The 20,807-nt window shown below is 45.2% G+C and overlaps 3 protein-coding genes across 4 annotated transcripts; 1 reads left to right on the top strand and 2 right to left on the bottom strand.

Moving 5' to 3' along the window:
• Window positions 1–4,532: 4,532 nt before the first annotated feature.
• wipf3 (WAS/WASL interacting protein family member 3) lies at window positions 4,533–10,456 on the top strand. 2 transcript variants are annotated; one of them, XM_030082316.1, is made up of 9 exons: window positions 4,533–4,633; window positions 4,710–4,885; window positions 6,132–6,229; window positions 7,242–7,377; window positions 7,617–7,778; window positions 7,853–8,560; window positions 9,182–9,319; window positions 9,511–9,615; window positions 9,703–10,456. In XM_030082316.1, exons 3-9 carry the CDS (start codon window positions 6,149–6,151, stop codon window positions 9,741–9,743), a joined length of 1,371 nt encoding a protein of 456 aa, XP_029938176.1. In that variant the 5' UTR covers window positions 4,533–4,633; window positions 4,710–4,885; window positions 6,132–6,148; the 3' UTR covers window positions 9,744–10,456. The 2 variants fall into 2 exon arrangements, with proteins under 2 accessions (XP_029938176.1, XP_029938177.1); XM_030082317.1 differs by having other exon boundaries at window positions 4,556–4,885; window positions 9,514–9,615.
• Window positions 9,971–12,762, bottom strand: LOC115380995 (peptidyl-prolyl cis-trans isomerase FKBP14-like). Its single transcript, XM_030082350.1, has 4 exons — window positions 12,504–12,762; window positions 12,179–12,330; window positions 11,629–11,756; window positions 9,971–11,436 (listed from the first exon to the last, which is right to left on the bottom strand). The coding sequence occupies exons 1-4, from the start codon at window positions 12,695–12,697 to the stop codon at window positions 11,278–11,280; spliced, it is 633 nt and encodes a 210-aa protein (XP_029938210.1). The 5' UTR covers window positions 12,698–12,762; the 3' UTR covers window positions 9,971–11,277.
• A 177-nt stretch (window positions 12,763–12,939) lies between these two features.
• On the bottom strand, window positions 12,940–19,934 carry LOC115381009 (acetylcholinesterase collagenic tail peptide-like). The gene is made up of 17 exons (XM_030082369.1): window positions 19,829–19,934; window positions 19,599–19,708; window positions 19,366–19,485; window positions 19,083–19,127; window positions 18,894–18,920; window positions 17,833–17,904; window positions 17,628–17,690; window positions 17,502–17,528; window positions 17,354–17,398; window positions 17,163–17,198; window positions 16,996–17,076; window positions 16,802–16,898; window positions 16,567–16,706; window positions 16,262–16,381; window positions 15,669–15,798; window positions 15,010–15,112; window positions 12,940–13,791 (listed from the first exon to the last, which is right to left on the bottom strand). The coding sequence occupies exons 1-17, from the start codon at window positions 19,929–19,931 to the stop codon at window positions 13,722–13,724; spliced, it is 1,389 nt and encodes a 462-aa protein (XP_029938229.1). The 5' UTR covers window positions 19,932–19,934; the 3' UTR covers window positions 12,940–13,721.
• Window positions 19,935–20,807: the final 873 nt, after the last annotated feature.

Raw genomic sequence — 20,807 nt, 5'->3', positions numbered from 1 at the left:
CGAACCATCTAAGTGTGATACATTTTATAACTTCTTGAAGACTGTAAGATATTTCAGTATGACTTTTTTCTGAGTGAACCTATCATGAATAGTGGTAAAGATGAACACACTACAGGTCATAGGTACCTGTCAACTTCAAATGCATGTTTTATGGGATGTGGAGAAAATTGGTGATCCCAGGGAAAACATGAAAACTCAGAAAGACCCTTTTGTGGTCTTTCACTGTGACTCCAGTGGGGAGAAAGGCAGGAGCATCCGGAGGGGAGACACAAGACTCCAGCAAATGAAACTGGCGCCAGTCCAAACTGCTTCCTCTCACTTTAATGTGACCTTACAACTGCTGCAATTACACCTTTGGCGCAGTAACGTCTCTGCACAGGACACTGGGCTCCCTTCACTCCAATGAGCACATCTCATAATTTACAGGTGCAGAAAACCTGCAGTAAGGCTCAGCTGTATTGCTCGGTGATTATCAACACTATTATCGCGCTAATAAACGTCTCACTTTGCTGTTCCATTCCTTTGTGTGACGAGTCAAAGCCTTAAAGTACCAGGCGTCCAGAAATAATTTGGCTCCACGTCTTGGGTTGGGTTCAGCCGATACAAAGGACTCTTTTTTTTTTTTTTTTTTTAATCTGATACCGAAGTGGCTCACGCTCCCATGGGTTAGGCGATGTTGCCACGCAACCGCAAGCCCCGCCCACGAGGAGAGTCATCTACTCACCTGAGCAGCGGTCACGTGACGGCACCGGAGCGCCTCGTCCAATCAGGAGGCGGGACAGGTGTGCGGCCAGGAGAGTTTCGGAGGCGGAGGCCTGCCTGAATGAGAAGAGGACGGTCACTCCTCATAAACAGTCTTGCTGAGGTTTTTCCTCAACTGCGGTCGCAGGAGATCAGAATTAATTCCCGGGAAGAAGGCAGGAATTAGGGGAAAGTGATGGGGCAGGACACCTGGCTCGTCCGCGGAGTGGATATTTGTGCGAGCCTTTAAAGGATTGTCGTCGCAGGTGATTGAGGTGGCTGGCTGCTGGAGAAGCGAGGCTCGGAGGGCTGAGTGCTGCTGATAAACATCTCGGCGCAGTCAGGCGTTTACACGTTTCCGCTTCCATTTGGGTCGTTAAAGGCACCCGAACCTTAAAGTCTCGCAGCTCAGGTGAGTTCCCCAGACTCTGTGTTTGTTTGTATTGTTCCACTGTGAATCACAGCCTCGGTCTGCGCTGCTGTTCTCACGACTCATTAAACCAGTTTGTCAAAGAAGCTAAACATGGTTACACTGGTTATTCATAGGATTAGCTGGCAATACTTTGTCTCCCTCAAAAGAAATATGAGGAAAAACTGCATTTGGTTATACGAAAACGATCTGTTGTTGAGTTTAGACAGTTTGTGACTCATTATAACAAAATTGGATTTTGGTTGGTATGTTCTCAACAATTGTTTAAGGTGGACTGGCTTGATTTAGAGAGTTCATGAAGGAGTAATAACTTTATATTTGTGGTTAAAGCATGAGAACATAACTGCAGTTGGTGATATCTTTCTCTCCAGGCGCTGTCCTGCTGTCAAACATGACAGAGAGGCCCAAATGGTGGCGGGCATTCCTGCCAAAGTGGAAGACTGTTGGATCCAAGGACTCAGGTTCAGTAACCACCTCTGGCTCTGACCCCAACGCAAAACCAAGAGACCCCTCTGCCGCGGGAGCCAAGTCCAGCACCGACCAGGCCCTGAACCAGCAAGACTCCTACAACAGTCACGACGTCTTCCTGGATGACACATTTGATGACTCCCATCTGGAGTCAATCTTCAACGAGCAAACGTCGATCAGGAAATTCAAAATTTCACGATCGGGTCGATTCAAGGACAAGCATAGGATCCGCTCAACGCTTCCTACGCCGGTGAAAGAGACTGAGAATGTGGCACCGGAGAAGGAGGACACACGGTGGCAGTGAAGTGAAGATGGGGGTCGGGGGGGTGGGCTCAAGGACTGCTGTAAGATGCTTCAGAGAGACTGAAGCATATGAAGAGGCTTTGTTTTCTTTGAGGTGTGCCAAGAAGTTTTGTTTTGTTGGTTGAATGGTGATGATGAAGATGACGGGCATTGGAGCTCTTAACAAATCCTACATTTATATAATTATATGGCACGAGAATTATTTGAAACGTTGCTGTTCTTGTCTTCGATTTGTGCCATAGATGTTTACAGTTACACTGTAAAGTAACATACTGTGTCCATCTATGATGGTTACTGAACCATTCCGCCAGCAATTTTGTACAATCAATGCAAAAAAAAAGATGGACTTTCTTAATAGAGTGAGCTCTTACTGTACATGTTAAAAGAGCTGAATGATTTTTATCTCAGTGCTCGAGATGTGTGTTATGCTTCAGGAATATAGTACTTACATGATATCTACAAAATCGCTGCAACTGGAAGTCTGTGTATTTAATAATGAAGGACAAATATGTTTTTTTTAATAATGCTTATGCTAAAAAAAAAAGTTGATTCTCAAGGGTAAGAAGGATTTTTATGAAGGTGTACATGGTTTAATTATGCAATATGTGTGAGTGAAAAATGTTTGTCAGCAGCTCTTAGTCAGACGCACAACACTTGTCGACTAAGATTAATATTATTACTAGTTAATATTTTGATGAAGAATAAAGTATAGTATATTTATTTACACGTGGGGCCCTTAACAAAGATGTTGCCCCTGAAATTGAATGGAAAATTATAGCAAAATGAATGATATAAGCCAGGTTTTCCTTTTAAGGATCGCGGTGTGTTTTGGATTACCTGTGAATACATACATGAAGGCAAAATATGATCAATAAACCCAAATATATGCTGCACATACAAATGCTTCTGTGCTTCAAATTCCTAGCTTGCGTCACGCTTTGACGGTCTCAACATTTTTTTTTTTGTTCTGTCCGAACCTGGCTGAAATTTGCCTCCAAGATAGCCTCTGGGGGCGGCAGAAAAATCCTGAGAAATATGAATGTGAATGTGCAGAGGACAAAAAGAGTCCAGTTGGGTGTTTTGTGTTTAGACTTGGGTGTTTGTGTGAGATTATTACGTCTTTAGAAAAAGACAATTATCCAAGAAAATAAGGGCCAATTAGTGTTTATATATAGTCAATGGCCTATGTCAAGCCCAGGTTGGAGTTATGTTACCAGCTGAAGGGAGGAGCATGCCTGTGACACTGCATTCCTTTCTTGCTCTTAAAGTTTGAGGTGTGTGCTTGTATACCGACACTTGCACGTCCATGGAAATGCTCGTGACTGATGCACACACGACAGGAGGGTGTAACTCGGCTGGGATCTTTGAAGTCAACGCTGTGGATTTGCATCATTGTAATTACATTCCAAGCAGCATCAAAACAACTTGAGTAAAATTAATTAACAAATGCTTTGGCCCAAGCAGTTCTTGGTCCTTCTGCTTAAGCTTAATGTTTACAAGGCAACAACAACGAAAAAACACACAAAAAAAAACTTTGTAATATGTCCAGACTCCGATATGTCCAGTAACTGTACTCATTAGGTGTTTTAGCTCAGTCAGTGTATGATGCTGTTTATCAATTATGAGATAATTAAATAGGGAAACTAAAGGTCAGTTGTAAATCTTCCGTTCTAGAAGCATTTTGTAGACTTGAAGAAGACGAGTAACCATGTTTCCCAACATGACTTGTCAACAGTACAATGGAATTGTGGTGTCCTGGGGTCGCTGCAGGACTCCAAGACACTGACTTTTTTCCTGTTGGATGTTGAACAGCAGGGCAGCCTCGGTGTCTTAGGGTGTTGTTGGACCGTGGTGTTTTGGGATCCCGTTGTTTAATGTCCATTTTAGAGATGATTTTGCCCTTCTGGCATCACCAGTGGGCCTCCTGCACGATTTAGAACTGTCTGTGGTCAAGTGAAGAGAGGCTGGGATGAGAATAAACACATCCAAGTCTAACTTCATGCTTCTCACATAAAACATGTGGCATAGTTCATCACTGATCAGGACCAGGATGATGAAATCATGAGCAATGGTCATGAAATGTGGGTCATGGTCATAATAATAAGATGACAGATACCATGTGCGAGACAGTCAAAGTCTATCACTCTACATAGAGAGAGGATCGGTACAAGATGGTTGAGCATCTGGTGAGGCTGGTTGTCTCCTGATGGATAAATGAGAACGAAAAGAACTTCAATAAAATGACAATTCCTTCGTTTAAATTGTCATTTAAAAGTCGAATGTTTAATCCTTTACAGACAAGTGGACAGGGTTACCTTGTAATGCTTTGCTGGAACCACAAGAGGGCGAAAATGTGCAGACATAGGCAACAACTTTAAACTACACTGACATGTTTTGAAACTGCGTCCCTCACAAATTTCTCTTCTCGTACCTGCATGATGCATTTTTAATCACCAGGGCGTATCCTGAATTGAAGGAAGGTTTTGTGGATGTTCTTGCACTACAGCCATTGACCCAGGGCCCCCCTCCCTCTCGCCCTCCCCGCCTCTCTCCATTGGTCCGGTGCAGGCTGGGCGGTGAGGTGCGGTCCCGCACCGCGCGCCTCCCGCTGCGCCTCTCAGGGAAATGAAGCGGCGCAAACAGACAGAGGCCGTTGTTGTGCGCGATCCTGAGCGTCTGCGTTTTTCTCAGGTGATTAATTAAAACAAAGAGAAAAAAAAACAGGGACGAGGCAGAATGAAAAGTTTCTAAACTTTTTATTTTCAAGGTGGTGTTAGGAGCGTTACAGTTCGTCTGAACGCAGGCTGCGATAAGCGGCGTCCTTGCTGACTAAAAATAACTGGGTAGACTTTCTCACCGTCCCGCTATGAGAAGAGCTCTGTGAGGACTGTTGTTTTCACTGAAGCTTCTCCACTGAAAACTGGGGGTCTTCATTCTGTGAAGGTAAGAACTGCCATCATGAAGGTTTTCATTTCGAAGAAGCAGAATGAATATTATTTATTTTATTTTTTTTTTTTATTCAAGTATGCCTGGTTCTACCTGAATGGCTTCTATTTAGTTGTAAAAATACAGTCTTCATCTATTATTTGTTCTTCATCTGGTCAGCCTTGTTTTGGTTAGAGTTACTTTTTACCCCTTTGCCTAAAACTAACACATTTAATTCAGACAATTCCCCACTGCCTTATATTTTTGGTTTGAGTGTGTATTAGGGGACAAAATAAGTTTTCTGATCTTTTCCTGAATTCAGTTTTCAGCATTCACTACTCCACCTCACAAAGACGAAGACACAATGCAGGCAAGGGGAAACAGTAGAGGTGCGCTCCTCCGCAGTGACCAGCTTTACCCCTTTAAAGATCAAACCTGGCAGTGTGGCCGCTTGACACAGATATGAAGATGGAAATAGCAACAGGGGACAGTCGGCCAGTTGCAAATAAGTGAACCATGGATTGCACATGGTCACAGTGGACAAGCGAGTAAACAGACACAAAAACAGGTTCTGTTCAGTGGTTTATTAAGTTGCTGATGAGGGACATGTGAAAACTCCATAAAGAATGAATGTGCACAAACCTCGGGCTGTTTGCAGTCCTTAAGTCATAATAGACAACTTGTCAAGTGTAGGATGGTAAACTGTTGATATCCAAGCTGCCTTCAGCCTGTAACATTATACTGGATGTGAGTTATTCCTGGAAAGGCTTTTTTTTTTTTTTTTTTGCTGTGTTTACTAAAGTTGTTTCTCTAAGACATCCTGTCTGATGTTCAGTGTAGTCTGTAGAAGAGGGAACAATGTGTTTGCATGCTGTTGCATTTTCCTGTGGACATTCCTGAGTGTGTGTTTTCCATTCAGTGGCTGCAGTGAAGGCCTTTCGGTCACCGAGCGAGGGTTAGGGGTCCATTACTTTTCACACAACACTCGCCATTGTTCTCGTCCCAAGTTCTGCCATGGAGCACTGTGGGAAGACGAGTGTGTGTTAGGTTTCTCTGGAGAGGATGGAGTGCTTGCTGCTTCCTGTTTTGTGCTGTGTAGTGGTGAAAGCGCTTCCTGTTCAGTGAAGAGGGTAGGAGGTCATCCAGCGCTCCCCTTGACCCAGCAGCAGCCTGCAACATGGAAAGAAGAAAAAGAATCCAAGAAGCGGGTCTGTAGTTTTGCAGTTTTGTGGTTTTTTTACTGGCTGTATATTGTTTGTTGCAGGTGTGTGAGACATCAACATGCCGGTCCCCCCTCCTCCTCCTCCTCCACCTCCCCCAGGACCCCCTCCACCTCCCCCGCCCAGTGCTGCCCTGCCACAGGTGAGACAGGGTGATTCTCCCTCTTCCTCCCCTCAGCTCTCTCCCATGCAGTCATACTCACTCCTGTGTCCATAAACCAAACACCTGCAGGTTTTTTTTTTTTTTTTTGCATTATTGATTGAACTTGTGCACACACACACGCGCACACACACACACACACACTGAAAACGATGGCGAGCAGGCTCTCTCTCTCAGTAGCGGAGGAGTGTTATGTTTCCTCAGTGGGCTCACGGTGTTCTCATATTAAATGAGTAGCAGCACACAAAGCCGTGGCGCAGAGGGACGGCTCAGTAACAACTCTTTGAAGTTGTGAAGATATAAGAGGAAAAACTTCATATGAATCTACAGTATATACATTAATAAAGTTCGTCATCTTTCCTTTTTGTTGATTTCTTTTATCTCACTTTCCTTATGTTGTTTCAACAAAGTCAAAGTTTTTTTAGAAATTTGTATTTGTCATTGAACTCAGATGTGTTGTGCACTTTTTGAAAATTTCTATTGGAGTTCAAGAGTTCGAAACCTTTATTTGTCAAAAACACAATTTTAACAGTGGAACATCTACTGAAATAGGTTTAGCACCTGTTGCAAACCGAAATGATAATAATAACATTGAAACACACAAGGATGCAATCCTACAAACTTGAAGTTGGTCAGTACCAACAGTTTCATTTATTGCTTCACCAGTATTTCTTCTATGCTGCTTTATACTGTTAGGGAAATTAGGCTACTGGCGCTGGAGCTGATCCTATCTGATTCTGAAGGCAGGCTGCTTCCTGTACAGATCGCAAAGCCATCGACAGTCCAATACAAACACCTCTAAGCAACTTCAAGTCACCAGTTGAATTCAACTGCATATTTTTGGATATTTTCTGCATATTTTGGTTTTCCACTACACCATTGTGCAGCCCTGTTTATGAAATATTCATCCAACACTGTCAGAATATTGAGAAGGTGGCATCTTGAGATTTTAAGAGTTGTCATTTTTTTTTTTTTGTTGCCGTCTGTGTGTCAGTGCCCGTTTGAGCCCCCTAAGCTCCAGTGTGGTGCAGGAGGAGGTGGAAGGAATGCCCTGCTGGCCGACATCCAAAAAGGAACCAGGCTCAGGAAAGTCACTCAGGTCAACGACCGCAGCGCCCCTGCTGTCGATAGTAAGTTGAAAATCGCTTTACGATGTTTTTATCTTCCAAATTGCAAATGGAATTCATGAAGGCGTTTCTAAAATATCTTGAAATAACAGCAGAAGTTTGCCTATCCATGTCTGGATGTTTTTCTTCTTGATTGGGGTCTTTTTTTTAATTTATGTATGCACTTTTTTTATTAGCTATTTTGTTTAACATCTGATGCCAAAATGATTGCATAATCTATGTGTCCATGTGATGCACCGCAGAGCCCAAGGCAAACAGTGGAGATACATGTGGAAATGCTGCTGCCTCTCAGAGCTCATCGGGTGGGGCAGCTCCCGTGGGGCCCCCTCTGAGTGGCCTGTTTGCTGGAGGGTTTCCCACTCTCAGGCCCATAGGACAGCGGGACGCAGCAGGGAAGACCTCAGGTGGGTGGAGATGTTCGCACTCTCAGTTTTCTGTTGAGCAGTGAAGTGACAGTCCGTGCTCGTGTGTGTTGAAGTGTTTCGATCGAGCTCCTCCGCCTCGCTGAAGCCCCTGTGGAATCCCCCCGCTGCAGCCGAGTCCAGCGGCGCCCAAGACTATCACCGGATAGCCGAGCTCCACCGTCCACTGGCCCCCTCGTCCTCCGCTCCTCCCTCCCCCTCTCACAGCAGCAGGCAGCTCCCTCCCTTCCCCGCTTCGGCTCCGCCCACACCTCCACCTGCTCCCCCCTCCGGTCCGCCCCCACCTCCCCCGCCACAAGCCCTACCTGAGCGACCAGCCGGCAGGCCACCGCCGCTCCCCTCCGGCCCTCCCCCTCCCCCTCCCTCCCAGGTGACCAAGCCCACATGGCTGCCCATTCAGCACCCGCACCACACAGCGATCTCCCACCCCTCAACACCTCCACCTCCACCCCCTCCCCCGGTTTTCCAGCCCCCCTCGGCCTCCCCGGGGGACCGCTCCTCCGGGTGCTTCTACCCGCCGTCCCCGTCTCCTGCCTACTCCGAACCTTCCAGATTTCCAATTCTGCGTGACAGCCCACTGGGACCTCCCCCTCCACCCCCTCCTCCCCCGCTCCCATCTTCCTTTGCACCAAGCTGTCCATCCAGCCTCCCTCCGCCACCACCCAAGGTGCCCCCCGTGCCCTCGCCAACCATGCGCTCGCTGCCCCCCTCATACCCCTGCAACGCCCCCACCCGGCGGCCCCCGGCGGTGCCGAGAAGCGCAGGTGAGAACGCTCAAGCAGAAATCTTTCCGTTAGTGTCGTGTAGTTCACAGCTGTTGTTCTTTCATTAAGATAAGTGTAGTTTAATTTACTTTTTCACTTTAGTTTTCTTCACAGCTGTAGTTTAGTTCATACTTGTAGTGCAGTGTACACTTGTGTAGATTAGCTGTAGAAGGAGTAGCTGTAACTTACTGTAGTTTGTAACGTAGTTTAGTTTTATTTTTGTTTACAGTTGCAGTTTCATGCCGTTTATAGTTGTATTGTAATATAGTTCATAGTTAGTTTACTGTAGTTTGCTTTCGCAGTGTATTTTTGTTTACAGTTTCTTTGTAGTTGAGTTTACATTTGGCCTGGTATTTATTTCAAAATAATTTTGTAGTTCAGATTTATAATTTAGTTATGTTTAGTTCACAGTTGTTACACGTTAAACAGTTCTCAAATAAAGTAAATACACAGTTACTTAGGGGAAAATTCAATTTAAATCATATAAATTAAATAGTATTTACATCATGGAATAGAATTAAAAAAAATACTGTCTTCTTTCAGTTCTTTAACAGAAAAACATAATTTCTAGTATGTTTTAATTAAAATTGTATTAATTTCTTTGCTTCGTCTCATTAACAGGTGTGGGGCGGCTGGCCCCTCCTCCAGCTCCCCCGGCGCGTTCCCCCAGCACAGAGCTCTCCACTCGCATTCCTCCCCCTCCACCACCTCCTCCCCTTCCTCCATACAGTCTCAGGAATGGACACCTGCACAGCCTGGGTAAGACTTCCACCTTCAGCAACACACCGAATATCTTGAACTGATTATAGACAATAGAAATGTGAGATGAAATTGCATTTGAAAGAAAATTTCCCATGGAGGAAGACATGCTGCATGTTGTCAGTTTGCACTGCTTACCTGTGGCTTTGGAAGCTCAATAAGGCTGCTAACGCATTCTTATTTAATTCCAGCAGATGACTTTGAATCGAAGTTTCAGTTCCACCCTGTGGAAGACTTACCCCCACCCGATGAATTCAAGCCTTTTCCGAGGATCTACCCCAGCAAGGAGAACAGAGGTAACACCTCAGCCGTTCGTTATTTTCCTCCTCGCCCTGGTTTCACGGGCTAAGTGGTCTCTTTTCTTCCCCTTTACTGTTTTACAGTAAACCCCAAACCACCTGCAATGAGGATGCACCTCAGATGAGATAAAATCCCAGGGTTGAGACTTCGATAACGAAACAACCACGGACTTCATAAGATACGCCGTGTTTGATGCAGTTGTGTGAATGCAAGTGTCAAACTGGGCCTGATGGTGCTTTGACCTTTTCTAGTGTGGAATGTTTTGAATGTGCATGAGGAGGAGGCGGGTTCGCCCAACGCTCACTCTGCTCGTACTCACAAACGACACACAGAGCCTTTCACAACCACGTCTTCCAGCTTTATTCATTGTGACTGTCATGCCGTTAACTCCATCATTTCAGTGTTGAAATCTCGTCTGAGGCTTTTGTTGTTTTGCCTTGATCTGTTCCTCTATACTGTAGCACTTTTAAGGTCTTTGCTTCACCCAAAAAGCATCTTATTCATAGTGAGATCATGTGGAATTGTTTTTTCATTCATAAGAGAAAAAATTATTGTGGCCTAATCTTGAATAAGAAAAGTGACTTTGACAAGTACATTAGAATTTTAGGGAACTATTCAGGTGAACTTAAACCTCAGGCGCCTGCTTATCAGTGTGTGTGAGGTACAATGGTGCCTTTCTCACTTTAAGCTTTTCTTTTAGAATGAATTCTTTTGACTTTTTTTTGTGACTCAGTTTTAATGTTGCCTTTTATAATAAAAGAGATGTATTTCCTCCTTTCTCTAACAGACTGTTAACACCGAGAAAACAGTTTCACCTACTGGTGTGACCATCGAATAAACCAAAGTATCTTTTTAAAAAGTTCTCCTGCTCTCCTTTTGTTTTACATTCACATAAATACAGTCCTCTCCTCCTTGGGCTTCGTCTTGATGTGCTGAGATGAATAAAAAGTGTAGAAACAGGCTGGGCCGGATTATAGTCAAATTCTCTGGATCAAAATTACGCGTGTGTCTAAAGACAGCTGGTGGTACAATGTTAAAATAACAGAGTAAATCTATCTGATTCCCGTGTGATTTCTGTCTTATCTTACTGTCATGACAAACCTTTCTAAAATGTATTTCAGGGTATTAGCGGCTCATAAGTCAAACGTCAAAGGCTTGGTCTCAACAATGGATTCTGTCCACACACTGACGTGTGTCTCAGTTATTTCCACATGCCAGACAAAAACATCTTCAATTACTGTAATATTTGATGGCTCTCACTGAGGTGTTCATGTGTCTTTGTGCGTCTTACAAGCAGCATTTCTAATTAAGACGAACAGTGCTACTAGATAAGCTTCACCAGAGTTTCTGCAGTTTCATGATCAAAACATCGGTCTGACAATGAGAAAAAATGAAATTACAAAGAAATAATCTCACACAAAGCCCAGTTAAGCTAACAGTGGTCCCAAAAACAAACAAAAAATACCAGTTAATAAAACGAATCACGAAAAAGATCACCCGTTACAACACCAGCCGAGAAGCTCAGTTTCTCCCATAGTACACACACACACAAACAAATTGCCACAAATATAAAACTCAATCAATAGTTGAGATATGAGGTGTTTTTTTTTCCTGCACATATTTCCACCCTTTGAATCAGGATAGAGCCACGCGGGACTTCAGAGTTCATCATGTTTATAAGTGAACTCTCTGGAGGATATAAAGCCATCCTTGTTCTCATCCTCCCTGGCGAAAATATCCTCCATCATGTTCTCATGTAGAGTGTCATTGGGAGGATAGCCATGGCGCTCGAACTCCTTCCTCAGGTACGCTTTCACCTGCAACATTAAATGTGATACATGATATTTTAGCGTTAAAACAAGATGAACTTCACTGATTGTGCTCAGGTGAAATACACATTACAAGAGCTCCACTGCTTTTAGAATACATTGCTCATGGGACTATTACAAGCCTTTGAGCTAATAAACCTAATAATAAAAAAAAACTGCTGTTCTGTTTGCTGTCCTCACCTCTTGCTTGGAAAGCCTCCAGTCATCATTGAGGTCCATCTCCTGGAAGGACTCGTGTGACCTCGGCCCGTTTCTGATCTCCAGCACCTCGATAATGAAGATCAGTGTGCTCTCTGGTGGGATTTTACCTGAACACAAAATACGCAACAAATAAAACCAAAGAAGTCAGTCAAAGCTGATACAAAGTGTGCTTTATTAAGAAGAAAATAGTTGATTTCACTCAAATATGCATAATGCCATGAGGTATTTGTCTGAATTTGTTGTCATGGGAAAAGTTAGTGAGGCACAGACAGAGAAGTGTTATTGGTTAGGCTGCTTAGTGCTTACCAGAAGAAGCACAGTGCCGTTCACATGCTCAACGCGGAGAAAAAGGGGATTAATGCCACTGAATGAAACCTTCATTCAGTGTGGGAGTCCTAGAGAGCCATTCAAAACAAGACAGGTATAATAAAACCACATGCATTTATCATACACAATGCATCATATTGAAGAACTAAAGGAGATTCAATTTCAGCAGCATGCAGTGAAGGTCTGGGTGAAGCGATCGCACCTTTTCCTTCTTTCCCATAGGCCAGGGCTGGAGGTACGATGAGCTTCCTCTTCTCTCCAGCGCACATGTTCTGCAGACCTTTATCCCAGCCTCTGATCACTTCTCTGATGCCCAGGGTGAACCACACTGCCTGCTTGTCTCCGTGTTCTCGACTGGTAGACAAACACAGACACACGCCTGAAGCATCACAGTGGGAATTACACCTCTTCATTTATTTATTTATTGGCTGGTGAGAGTGGGTGTGTCCAGTGTCAAACAATATTTGAGCACGCGGTCCCTGCAATAACTGTGCACGACATGAAAGCTGTAATGAAAGGAATCTTACGTGGAGTGAAACACGGTCCCGTTCTCGAAGGATCCCACATGATGCACCAGCATGATGTCTCCGTACTTGGACTTCCTGTGGCAGATGAAGGGTCTGTGCAGGACCTCGATGCTCACCTCCGCCTCGGGCAGCTTCCCGCCGCTGGCCGCCGCCAGCACGGAGGAGCAGAAGCAGCTGAGCAGAGCCAGCAGCATGGCGAACCCCTCCGCTTCCACAGGAAAGAGAGGAAAAAGCTGCGACAAAAACTTGAGGAAACGTGCAGAAGCTGCTGCGGCTCTACGTGGCAGCGACAGGCTTTCATCAGACAAGCTGTTGCAGGAAGCTCGTCTCTGATTGGCTGCTTCGGGTTCGCTCGCCCCGCCCACACGCACTCCCCTCATTCTCACACGCCATACTCTCAAGTTTGAACCTGATCTTTATTAATAATAAGACGATGTTTTATGAAATTTACAGTCATGCAGGCAGATTTATTCACACGTTACTGGGTTCGTTTAGTCGTGACTTCATGCTGCTGCAGGTTTTTACAGGTATTCTCGGTTTGCTATTGCTCTTGACATCATGACATTCGTTTTCCCTCTGTCGGATTATTATTACATTCATTTCTACAGGGCCTCAACGCTGGGTGGCACATTTACAGCTCTGGTTAAAGCAGTTCGCTGTACACGGAAACACGTCATGCATTGCACGCCTTGGATTTATAAATACATTGCACATGAATACACACATTTACACAACCCTGATTTGCACACTACAGTACATATAGTATCTTTAGTGTCACTGCCATTTAGAGAAAGGTTTTTTTTCCCCCTTTCTTAAGGAAAACACAGCTTATTTCTGCATTAACAGTCAGCAAGTCATACACATTGTAGAATTGAAAAGTGAATTGTAAGTAATTCGTGTGAAATGAGTCCCACCATCACCAGTGTCTGTAACAGTCGATGCAGCCGATGGTATGACAATAGCGAGGAGCTGGTCTCTGAGGCCAGTACAAAATGAAACCCTCAAGGAGGGGAGCCGATTTCAAGCTGACTCCCGACACTTTACCTGGCTCAGAACAGGCAGAAGAGCTTTCTCTTTAGTTCACTCTCTCACTCTCAGTCCATCAGATATCAATGAAGGGTTAGACTTCAGCTGCAATCCGAAGTATCGTCCCCTCGATCAGGGGGAGGAATTGCAAAGGTCTACTGTGTCCATTTTTTTTTTTTGAAATGTTCAAATTCAGGTGAAGTACTTGCAGCCAGTTGAGTCAATCAGGCAGGAGTCTGTGCATCTGAGGTGCCCGAAGGACCTGTGGAAACAGGAAATATCCCAGTGAATGCATCAGTATTAATGCTTAATTTTGACCAATATTTCAACTGTAACGTCCAACAGATGATTAGCTTTCTTTTGCTGAGGGCAAAAACCAGGGAGATGACTCCATCCAAATATGAAAACCTGCACTCCATCACAAATAAAAATTAGAAGTTCAGCACAATTGTCATCTCTCGGCTACTTCTGAAAATGATTGGAGTCGTTACTCTTGATCAACAAACCAACAAAACACCAGGAAGTTAAAAAAACGTACTGTATTCATAGAGATGCGCTGTAGATATGTCTTCGGTAAATATTAATTTTAGATAATTCTGTCTGCTGAATTTCAGAAAGTGTGTGGCAGCATATTGATGAGAGGACTGAGGAAGCAGAATTAATCTGCTTGTCTTTTATTCACATCACTGTGACTTTTGTTTAATGTCAATCATTTTATTTGGGTCTGTTGTGCAGGGCAAGAGAAACTATTAAAGCTTTTTCAATTTTTGGCTGTAATTCTTCAGAAATTCACACCAATAAATGCCCCTTATCAGGAAACACAAAAAGTCTGAATGTTTTTATACGTCAGAGTGGCTGTTATAGTTTCTGTGATTGGAGTCCCGATTTGTGAACTTCTAAAACACTAATTAATTTGTTTTGGAGACGTTTTCACCGATATTCACTGACTTTTTCCACCGGGACTTTCAATAATTCACACATTGTGGCGGTATAGTTGTGACTCAGATGTGGATAAGCTCACATTTCATGACCAGTTAAGCTTGAGAATAAAAACTATGAGGATAACAAACATACATAGAGCTTTATATTTTTTACTAAAGCATAGCCTACATGAGAAGAGTTGTGCTTTTCATTATCTACATTCATTACTACATGAGACAAAAGCCGATGTGAGCCGTGGGATGGGCATGCACAGCTGTTTCTCTGTCATCTCGCTCACAATAATTCGAATATAGGTATTAAAAAGCCAGCAACCAGCAGAGGGGCAGAATTGATGTGTCTGAAACACCGGCAGGTAGTGCCAAGTTAATGCACCATCATCCCAGGATGGTTCCAAAAATATCACAGTACAGATGTAATATTTCAGTAAATTGACTTTTTCAAGACGAGTGCGAATAAAAGTAAGACTAGTACACCCTGAATAGCTGAAGAATGGACCCTTCATGTATGTGTTTACTGTAAGAACTGTCAGTGCGCGTACCCAGGAAGATAGGATTTGCAGGTCTGATAACCAAAGTCCTTTCCGTCACACTCCTCCATGCCTTCGTGGCGGTATCCATCGCCACAGTAGGCCCACTTACAGTCTGGAGGGATGAAAGCAAGAGGAGGAGGACGGTGTAGGGATGGGGGCGGGGGAGGGGGGAAAGGCAGAAAGAAGACGTTACTAATCCCTTTGGCACTGCAGGCTGCTTCACTGATGCCAATCCAGCATTTTCTTGCTAATTGAATTGAACAGAGGTAGAGAGTAAAGACAGGATGGCAGGGAAAGAGAGAGACTGAGATTAATGAAAGATCAAGGAAAGGTTTCACAGAGCCTGCTGCTTTCATCCTGTGCCACGCGGGCTCAGACCCGGTGGTGCATTGTAGTAAAGCCCTGCGGGGCGGCTCATAAACGTCTGGGTGCAGCAACATGGGGTCTCCTGCCAAGAGCCAGTCCACTTTGTAGTTAAGAGACCACGTCTGTTTATTTGGCCTGACAAAAAAAGTCTATGCTGGATTTGCCGGGCAAGTACATGACATGAAACAAGAAGAGGCTTATCTGACAGCAACAGGAAAGCATTCTTAAACTTTTTTTTTCCATTAAATCTTCCTTCTTTTCTTTGTTTCCGTGTGTAAGAGCATAAGAAACATGTAACTCACTGAGACAAGCATCAGTGACGATCTGGTTTCCGTCATCACACTCCTCTCCGTGCTGCGGCTGCACTTTCCCATCGCCACAAGCGCCAACTCTGTCCGGGACCTTCTCTGTGGACTGGAACGGCTGGAAGGGCTGGATGGACAGAAACAACGAGAAAAAGCTGAGAAATCCTGCACAGCAAGTTTGGTTGCAGAGGTTATCAGAAGAGATGTCAGTGAATTTAATTACAGCGGATGAAGATTTAAAGGAAAAACATAACCTGGTACATATCATAGTTATCGGAATAATAAATAAAACAAGAAAAGTCTTTGGACATATTCTGTAATTTCTGATTTGTCACAACAGTACGGTGAGGCCAAACACTGACAGACGCATTCAGCTCTGGGCAGCTTTCCAAGGCTCCTCAACAACATAAAAAGTGTCTTATTCTGAGTTTCTTTAACAATGTGCAAATCTAATTTTCACAACAGCAGAGCTCAAGTTGGGAAGTGCTGTTCTAAAGCTTATGATTTCAAGAAACTGTCTTCTTAGGCAGATAATAGTTTGTTTCCTGCGACACTTCAACACTGCAAATACACACTTTGAATGTTTTTACCTGTATGGGCTTCCATCCATCTTTATCTCTGAAATACAGCATCCTCTGATCCTTCCTGAATGCTATGGAACTGTCCAGTTTCAGACGGCCCATCTCCTCCTCACTGTTGACCACGTATATCTACACATAGGTCCGAGCACACAGACGCACGCACACACACACACACACACACACACACACACACACACACACACACACACACACACACACACACACGGCCAGCAGCCGGGTTGTTATTAATCAAGTAATGACACAGACTTTCACTGGAAGTTGAAGAGCCGCATTGTGAGGAGGGAGGTTCTCACTGCAGTGACTTTGCTGGCACCGCGCCGGTCTGTGTAGCTGCCATACGGCGCATTATTTGCTCCAGGAGTGGCGTCACAGTCGCAGCGACCCGGTGGACCCGGAAGACCCTTTTCTCCCTTTTCTCCAACTAGATAGAGACCTGCCAGGAAAACGAGCGCATGATATGAACGACGGATCACACGTGGACGCAGGGCAGAGTGATACGCTCAAGTTAATGAAGTTAAACTGTTGTACCGGAGGCAGGAGGTCCTGGGGGTCCAGGGTGACCGTTCGGACCGGCAGGTCCTGGAGGGCCCATGATTCCTGGGGACCCAGAGTGGCCCTTTGTGCCCTGAAATTAACACACACACAGAAAAACACATTAAGATAGTCCAAATAGAAAACCTAAACACTAAAGCTTTATTTTTTTCTTTGTGTTTTTCCTCCACCTGCTTGCCTCTCTTCCCTGGGCGCCCAGTTGGTCCTCTTTTCCCCGGGACTCCTGGACCCCCCTTTGCTCCTGGCTCACCCTGGAAACAGAGCAGAGTTAAAGGAGCGAAGTTCAGAGATCATCAAAACCAATCAAATCTTCTCGTCTTTTATTCATATTTCCTACCTTCTGGCCGAGCATCCCTGGCAAACCAATGGAGCCCTAAACAGAGACAAGTCAGAGCTGTAGGTCTGTCACACAGATGATTTTTGAAGTTACCTTGTTTTTTTTTTTTTTTTTTAGAATATGTAGTGTGTAATAACAGTTTTCAAAGCGAATTTGGAGGCCGCTACCAAAAAGGAGCATTTCTATCAAACCTTGTCGCCTTTTGGTCCTGCTGCACCAAAATCACCACGAGCCCCCTTTGAGGAAATAAAAAAAAAAAAAAAAAAAAAGGTGAGAAGAATGTAAAAATTCTGTCTGCAGGAAACATGAGGCAACTTGAACATGTCATTCGGGATTCACCTTGTCTCCCTTGTAGCCAGGTAAACCCTGAAAAGACATGAAATAGATTAAACATCGGCTAACCCAATAACACCAAATGTAGAAATGATATAAGTGCACAGATGATGTTGTGAACATGTAACTCACCTTTGTTCCTGGTGGTCCTCTCAGTCCTGGCAAACCCATGAGTCCTGGATCCCCTTTCTCACCCTATAAACACATACATATCATATATGTACATGGTGTATGGCCATAAACGTGTGTGCAAGACGAAGCATTCTTAATTGCTACAACATCCACATTACATTCAAAACTGAGTCTGTGCCTTGAGGGAAAAAAACATGATACTTGCCTTCGGTCCTTCTGGACCAGGCCATCCTGGAAGTCCCTGTTTCCCTGGAAGTCCTGGAGCTCCAGTGCGGCCCTACAGAAACAGCAACACATTGAAACCAATGATGCATCTTGTACCTCTTATTCAGTGCACCTTCTGCTGAAGGAGCATGAAGTTATAGAATGTGGTGGAATTTTAAAATGCTTGATGTCAAAGTTGCATCATGAGTAAGTTTAATACCTTGATCACGTTTAAACCTTTTGAAGCTCATACTGTCACAGCTGACGGGATTATTTTTCCTCATGTATGCTGCCCCATAACAGGATGAATGAGACTATTTCATGGAGTTTAAGTTATACTACGCAGAGGAGAAATGGCACGTGTGAACCATCGACGCTGACAGTCAGTGTTGCTGTACAGTGGACAGCAATAACGCTTTAATCGACCCCGCTCTGCTGCCCGTTCCTTCTGAGCAGGACAGTCAGATCCGTTATGCAACAACCTCCCATCTCTGTGACACCTGGACGGGGACTGTGGAGTCGCTGCCACCGGAGCGCCGCCCTCTCATTTAGCCGGCCGTCATTAAAAACGCAGCCTGCAGAGACGCCGTGGAGCTGCTGCTGTGTGTGCGGAGTGATTTATCACGGAGAGAAAAAGCACTTAGGGAGATTAAAGCGCAGAAGTGGAGTGCTGAAGAGGCTGGATCAGCAGGACTCGAGTCCGGTACAAGGACTGATGGAGCCAGGCCAAGGGAAAGGAGAAGAAAGAAGAAAAAGGGGGGATGATAGAGGGGTGAGGAGCGGCGGGACGACGGGAGACATCCAGGGGTGGTCATCAAGCCTCGCCGTGCATTTTGCAGCGGCCACCGTGACTAATGTAGCATGACCCATTTAGCAGCTGCGGGAGGATATTTCTGAGCACATCAATTGACAAATCACATCACTGAGATTGAGGATGCATCCAGTGGGACGAGAGACACAGCGAGACGGGGGGGGGGATTTCAGATCCCATTATTCCAAGGACATGCGAGATGGACCAGAGAAAGAGAGGCGAAAGAACGAGAGGGAGGACGAGCGGCTCACCTTTGACCCGGGACGTCCAATTTCTCCCTGGAGGAGGACAAATGAGAGGAGAGGAGAGGAGAGGAGAGGAGAGGAGAGGAGAGGAGAGGAGAGGCAAGGCAGCACTCGTTAGAGCAGAGACGAAGACAAGGACACACAAAAGCTCCCGTAGGAAACTACGTTAGGGACATAATTCAGAAAAGCACACACCTTCTCCCCCTTTGGTCCTCTTATGCCCGGCAATCCACCATGACCCTGAAAAACCATAACAGATTTATAAACAGCTCACATATCTTACACTGAGGACAGTACATTTTAAAAATCAATATTAAAAAGGTCATTTTGTTTTATTTCAGTGCTTTGTTACAATATTTCCATTCGCCGTGCTAAAATGACAACAGCAGCCTAAATACATGGATTACTGCACTGAGATTCCATCTGAGGAGTAAATATAGACCTATGTTCAGTGTTTTGTAATGAAGCAGATCCTTACCTCTGGTCCCTGTGGTCCTGGTGGGCCCGGAGGTCCAGATGGACACCCATGAATGACAGGCTTCTGTTTTTCCTGCACCTCTCCTCCAAAAACACTCGGCTCCAACAAGCTGATGGCATCCTTGGAAGCAAACAGATAATCTCATGAAGCAGGTTTTCAGTGCAGCAGGCACGTGAAACGTGGGGTGTGTGTTATGCAAGCAGGTGTGTATGAGTGTGTCTGCAGGGACCTACAGGGCTGCCCCGCTTCCAGAGCTGAGGAGGAGGAGGGAAGAGCGGCGGCGGAGGGGGCGACACGAGGCAGCAGGGGTCAAACCTCACCGGCTCATCCAGCAGACTGAAGGCTGAGAGGACGACACACAGCGGCATCAGGGACAGTCCGCACAGCTGCAGAACACACTACCAACACACTCCTCCCAGGGGTGTGTGCAGCCCGGCCTGACACACACAGGTGGCTCTCTTACCTGGGTGGGCTGAGAGGAGGCGCTCAGCGAAAGACTGACGGGACAAAGTCCACGCAGGACACAGGAGGATGTGAAAAAACACTGCAAGTCTCACCAGGTCCATGCTGCTGGTGCAGAATCCCTGAAACACACACACACACACACACACACACACACACACACACAGACACACACAACCGTTCACTCTATTCCTGTTTCCTAATGCAGTCACTGGCAGCTGCCACTTTTCTTTTTCCCATCTAAAGGGTGTCACTATTTCATCACCCCCCCATACACACACACACACACACACACACACACACACACACACACACACACACACACACACACACACACACACACACACACACACACACACACGCCCCTCTCCCCTTATAGCACAATAAACTTGTTGCAGCTCCACACTGCAGCAGATGCAGACCCACCGCTGTAATCCCAGCCGTGCACCAGCCCCCCTCGGTGCCAGAATTAGACCGATGAGGGGCCACTAGCTGGCAGAAGTCATGTCAACAATAGTAAGACAGTCACAGGTTCATTCAAGCAAACATTTTTAGTGCGCCCACATTTCATTCAGTCAGTGCACCCCAGCTGCAGAGTGGGGGTTCTTTCCTGCAGGAGCTCTACTGTTAATGATTTATTATCTGATTCTAATAAGGAGTACACCCTGTCCTGCTGGTTCTACGTTCAGCTGATGTCCTCTACATCCATGTCCTTTAATCCAGAGGGTCTGTCTTACCTCCCACTTGTAGAAACGCTGTCTGGAGCTCCTCTCACCCAAATGAAGAGCTCGTCTGGCATTCAGCGCACTGTTGCTGGTCTGGACAGCCAATAAATCTGATCCACTTATTGATCCCCACCGCGGCTCAATAACAACACAATTGTGGAAGGAGGACCCCCTTTCTTTTTTCCTCTCTGCCCAGCAGAGTGGAGCCCGGCCTCAGTCCTGATCCGGATCCTGATCAGATGGAGCAGTAAAGTG

Source organism: Salarias fasciatus, chromosome 22 (assembly GCF_902148845.1).
Source record: "Salarias fasciatus chromosome 22, fSalaFa1.1, whole genome shotgun sequence".
Lineage (NCBI taxonomy): Eukaryota > Metazoa > Chordata > Actinopteri > Blenniiformes > Blenniidae > Salarias > Salarias fasciatus.
This window is presented reverse-complemented; position numbering and strand designations above follow the sequence as displayed.

Bases quoted from the DNA above. Each gene is read 5' to 3' on its own strand.
- wipf3 (XM_030082316.1), top strand. From the start codon at position 6,149: ATGCCGGTCCCCCCTCCTCCTCCTCCTCCACCTCCCCCAGGACCCCCT. The intron at 7,779-7,852 runs GTGGGTGGAGAT...TGTGTGTTGAAG, and splicing joins CGCAGCAGGGAAGACCTCAG to TGTTTCGATCGAGCTCCTCC. The intron at 9,320-9,510 runs GTAAGACTTCCA...ATTTAATTCCAG, and splicing joins TGGACACCTGCACAGCCTGG to CAGATGACTTTGAATCGAAG.
- LOC115380995 (XM_030082350.1), bottom strand. From the start codon at position 12,697: ATGCTGCTGGCTCTGCTCAGCTGCTTCTGCTCCTCCGTGCTGGCGGCG. The intron at 12,331-12,503 runs GTAAGATTCCTT...TTTGTCTACCAG, and splicing joins GGGACCGTGTTTCACTCCAC to TCGAGAACACGGAGACAAGC. The intron at 11,757-12,178 runs GTGCGATCGCTT...TTTTGTGTTCAG, and splicing joins CTATGGGAAAGAAGGAAAAG to GTAAAATCCCACCAGAGAGC.
- LOC115381009 (XM_030082369.1), bottom strand. From the start codon at position 19,931: ATGGACCTGGTGAGACTTGCAGTGTTTTTTCACATCCTCCTGTGTCCT. The intron at 15,799-16,261 runs GTAAAAACATTC...CTGTCCATCCAG, and splicing joins ATGGATGGAAGCCCATACAG to CCCTTCCAGCCGTTCCAGTC. The intron at 13,792-15,009 runs GTACGCGCACTG...CTGTTTCCACAG, and splicing joins TGCAAATCCTATCTTCCTGG to GTCCTTCGGGCACCTCAGAT.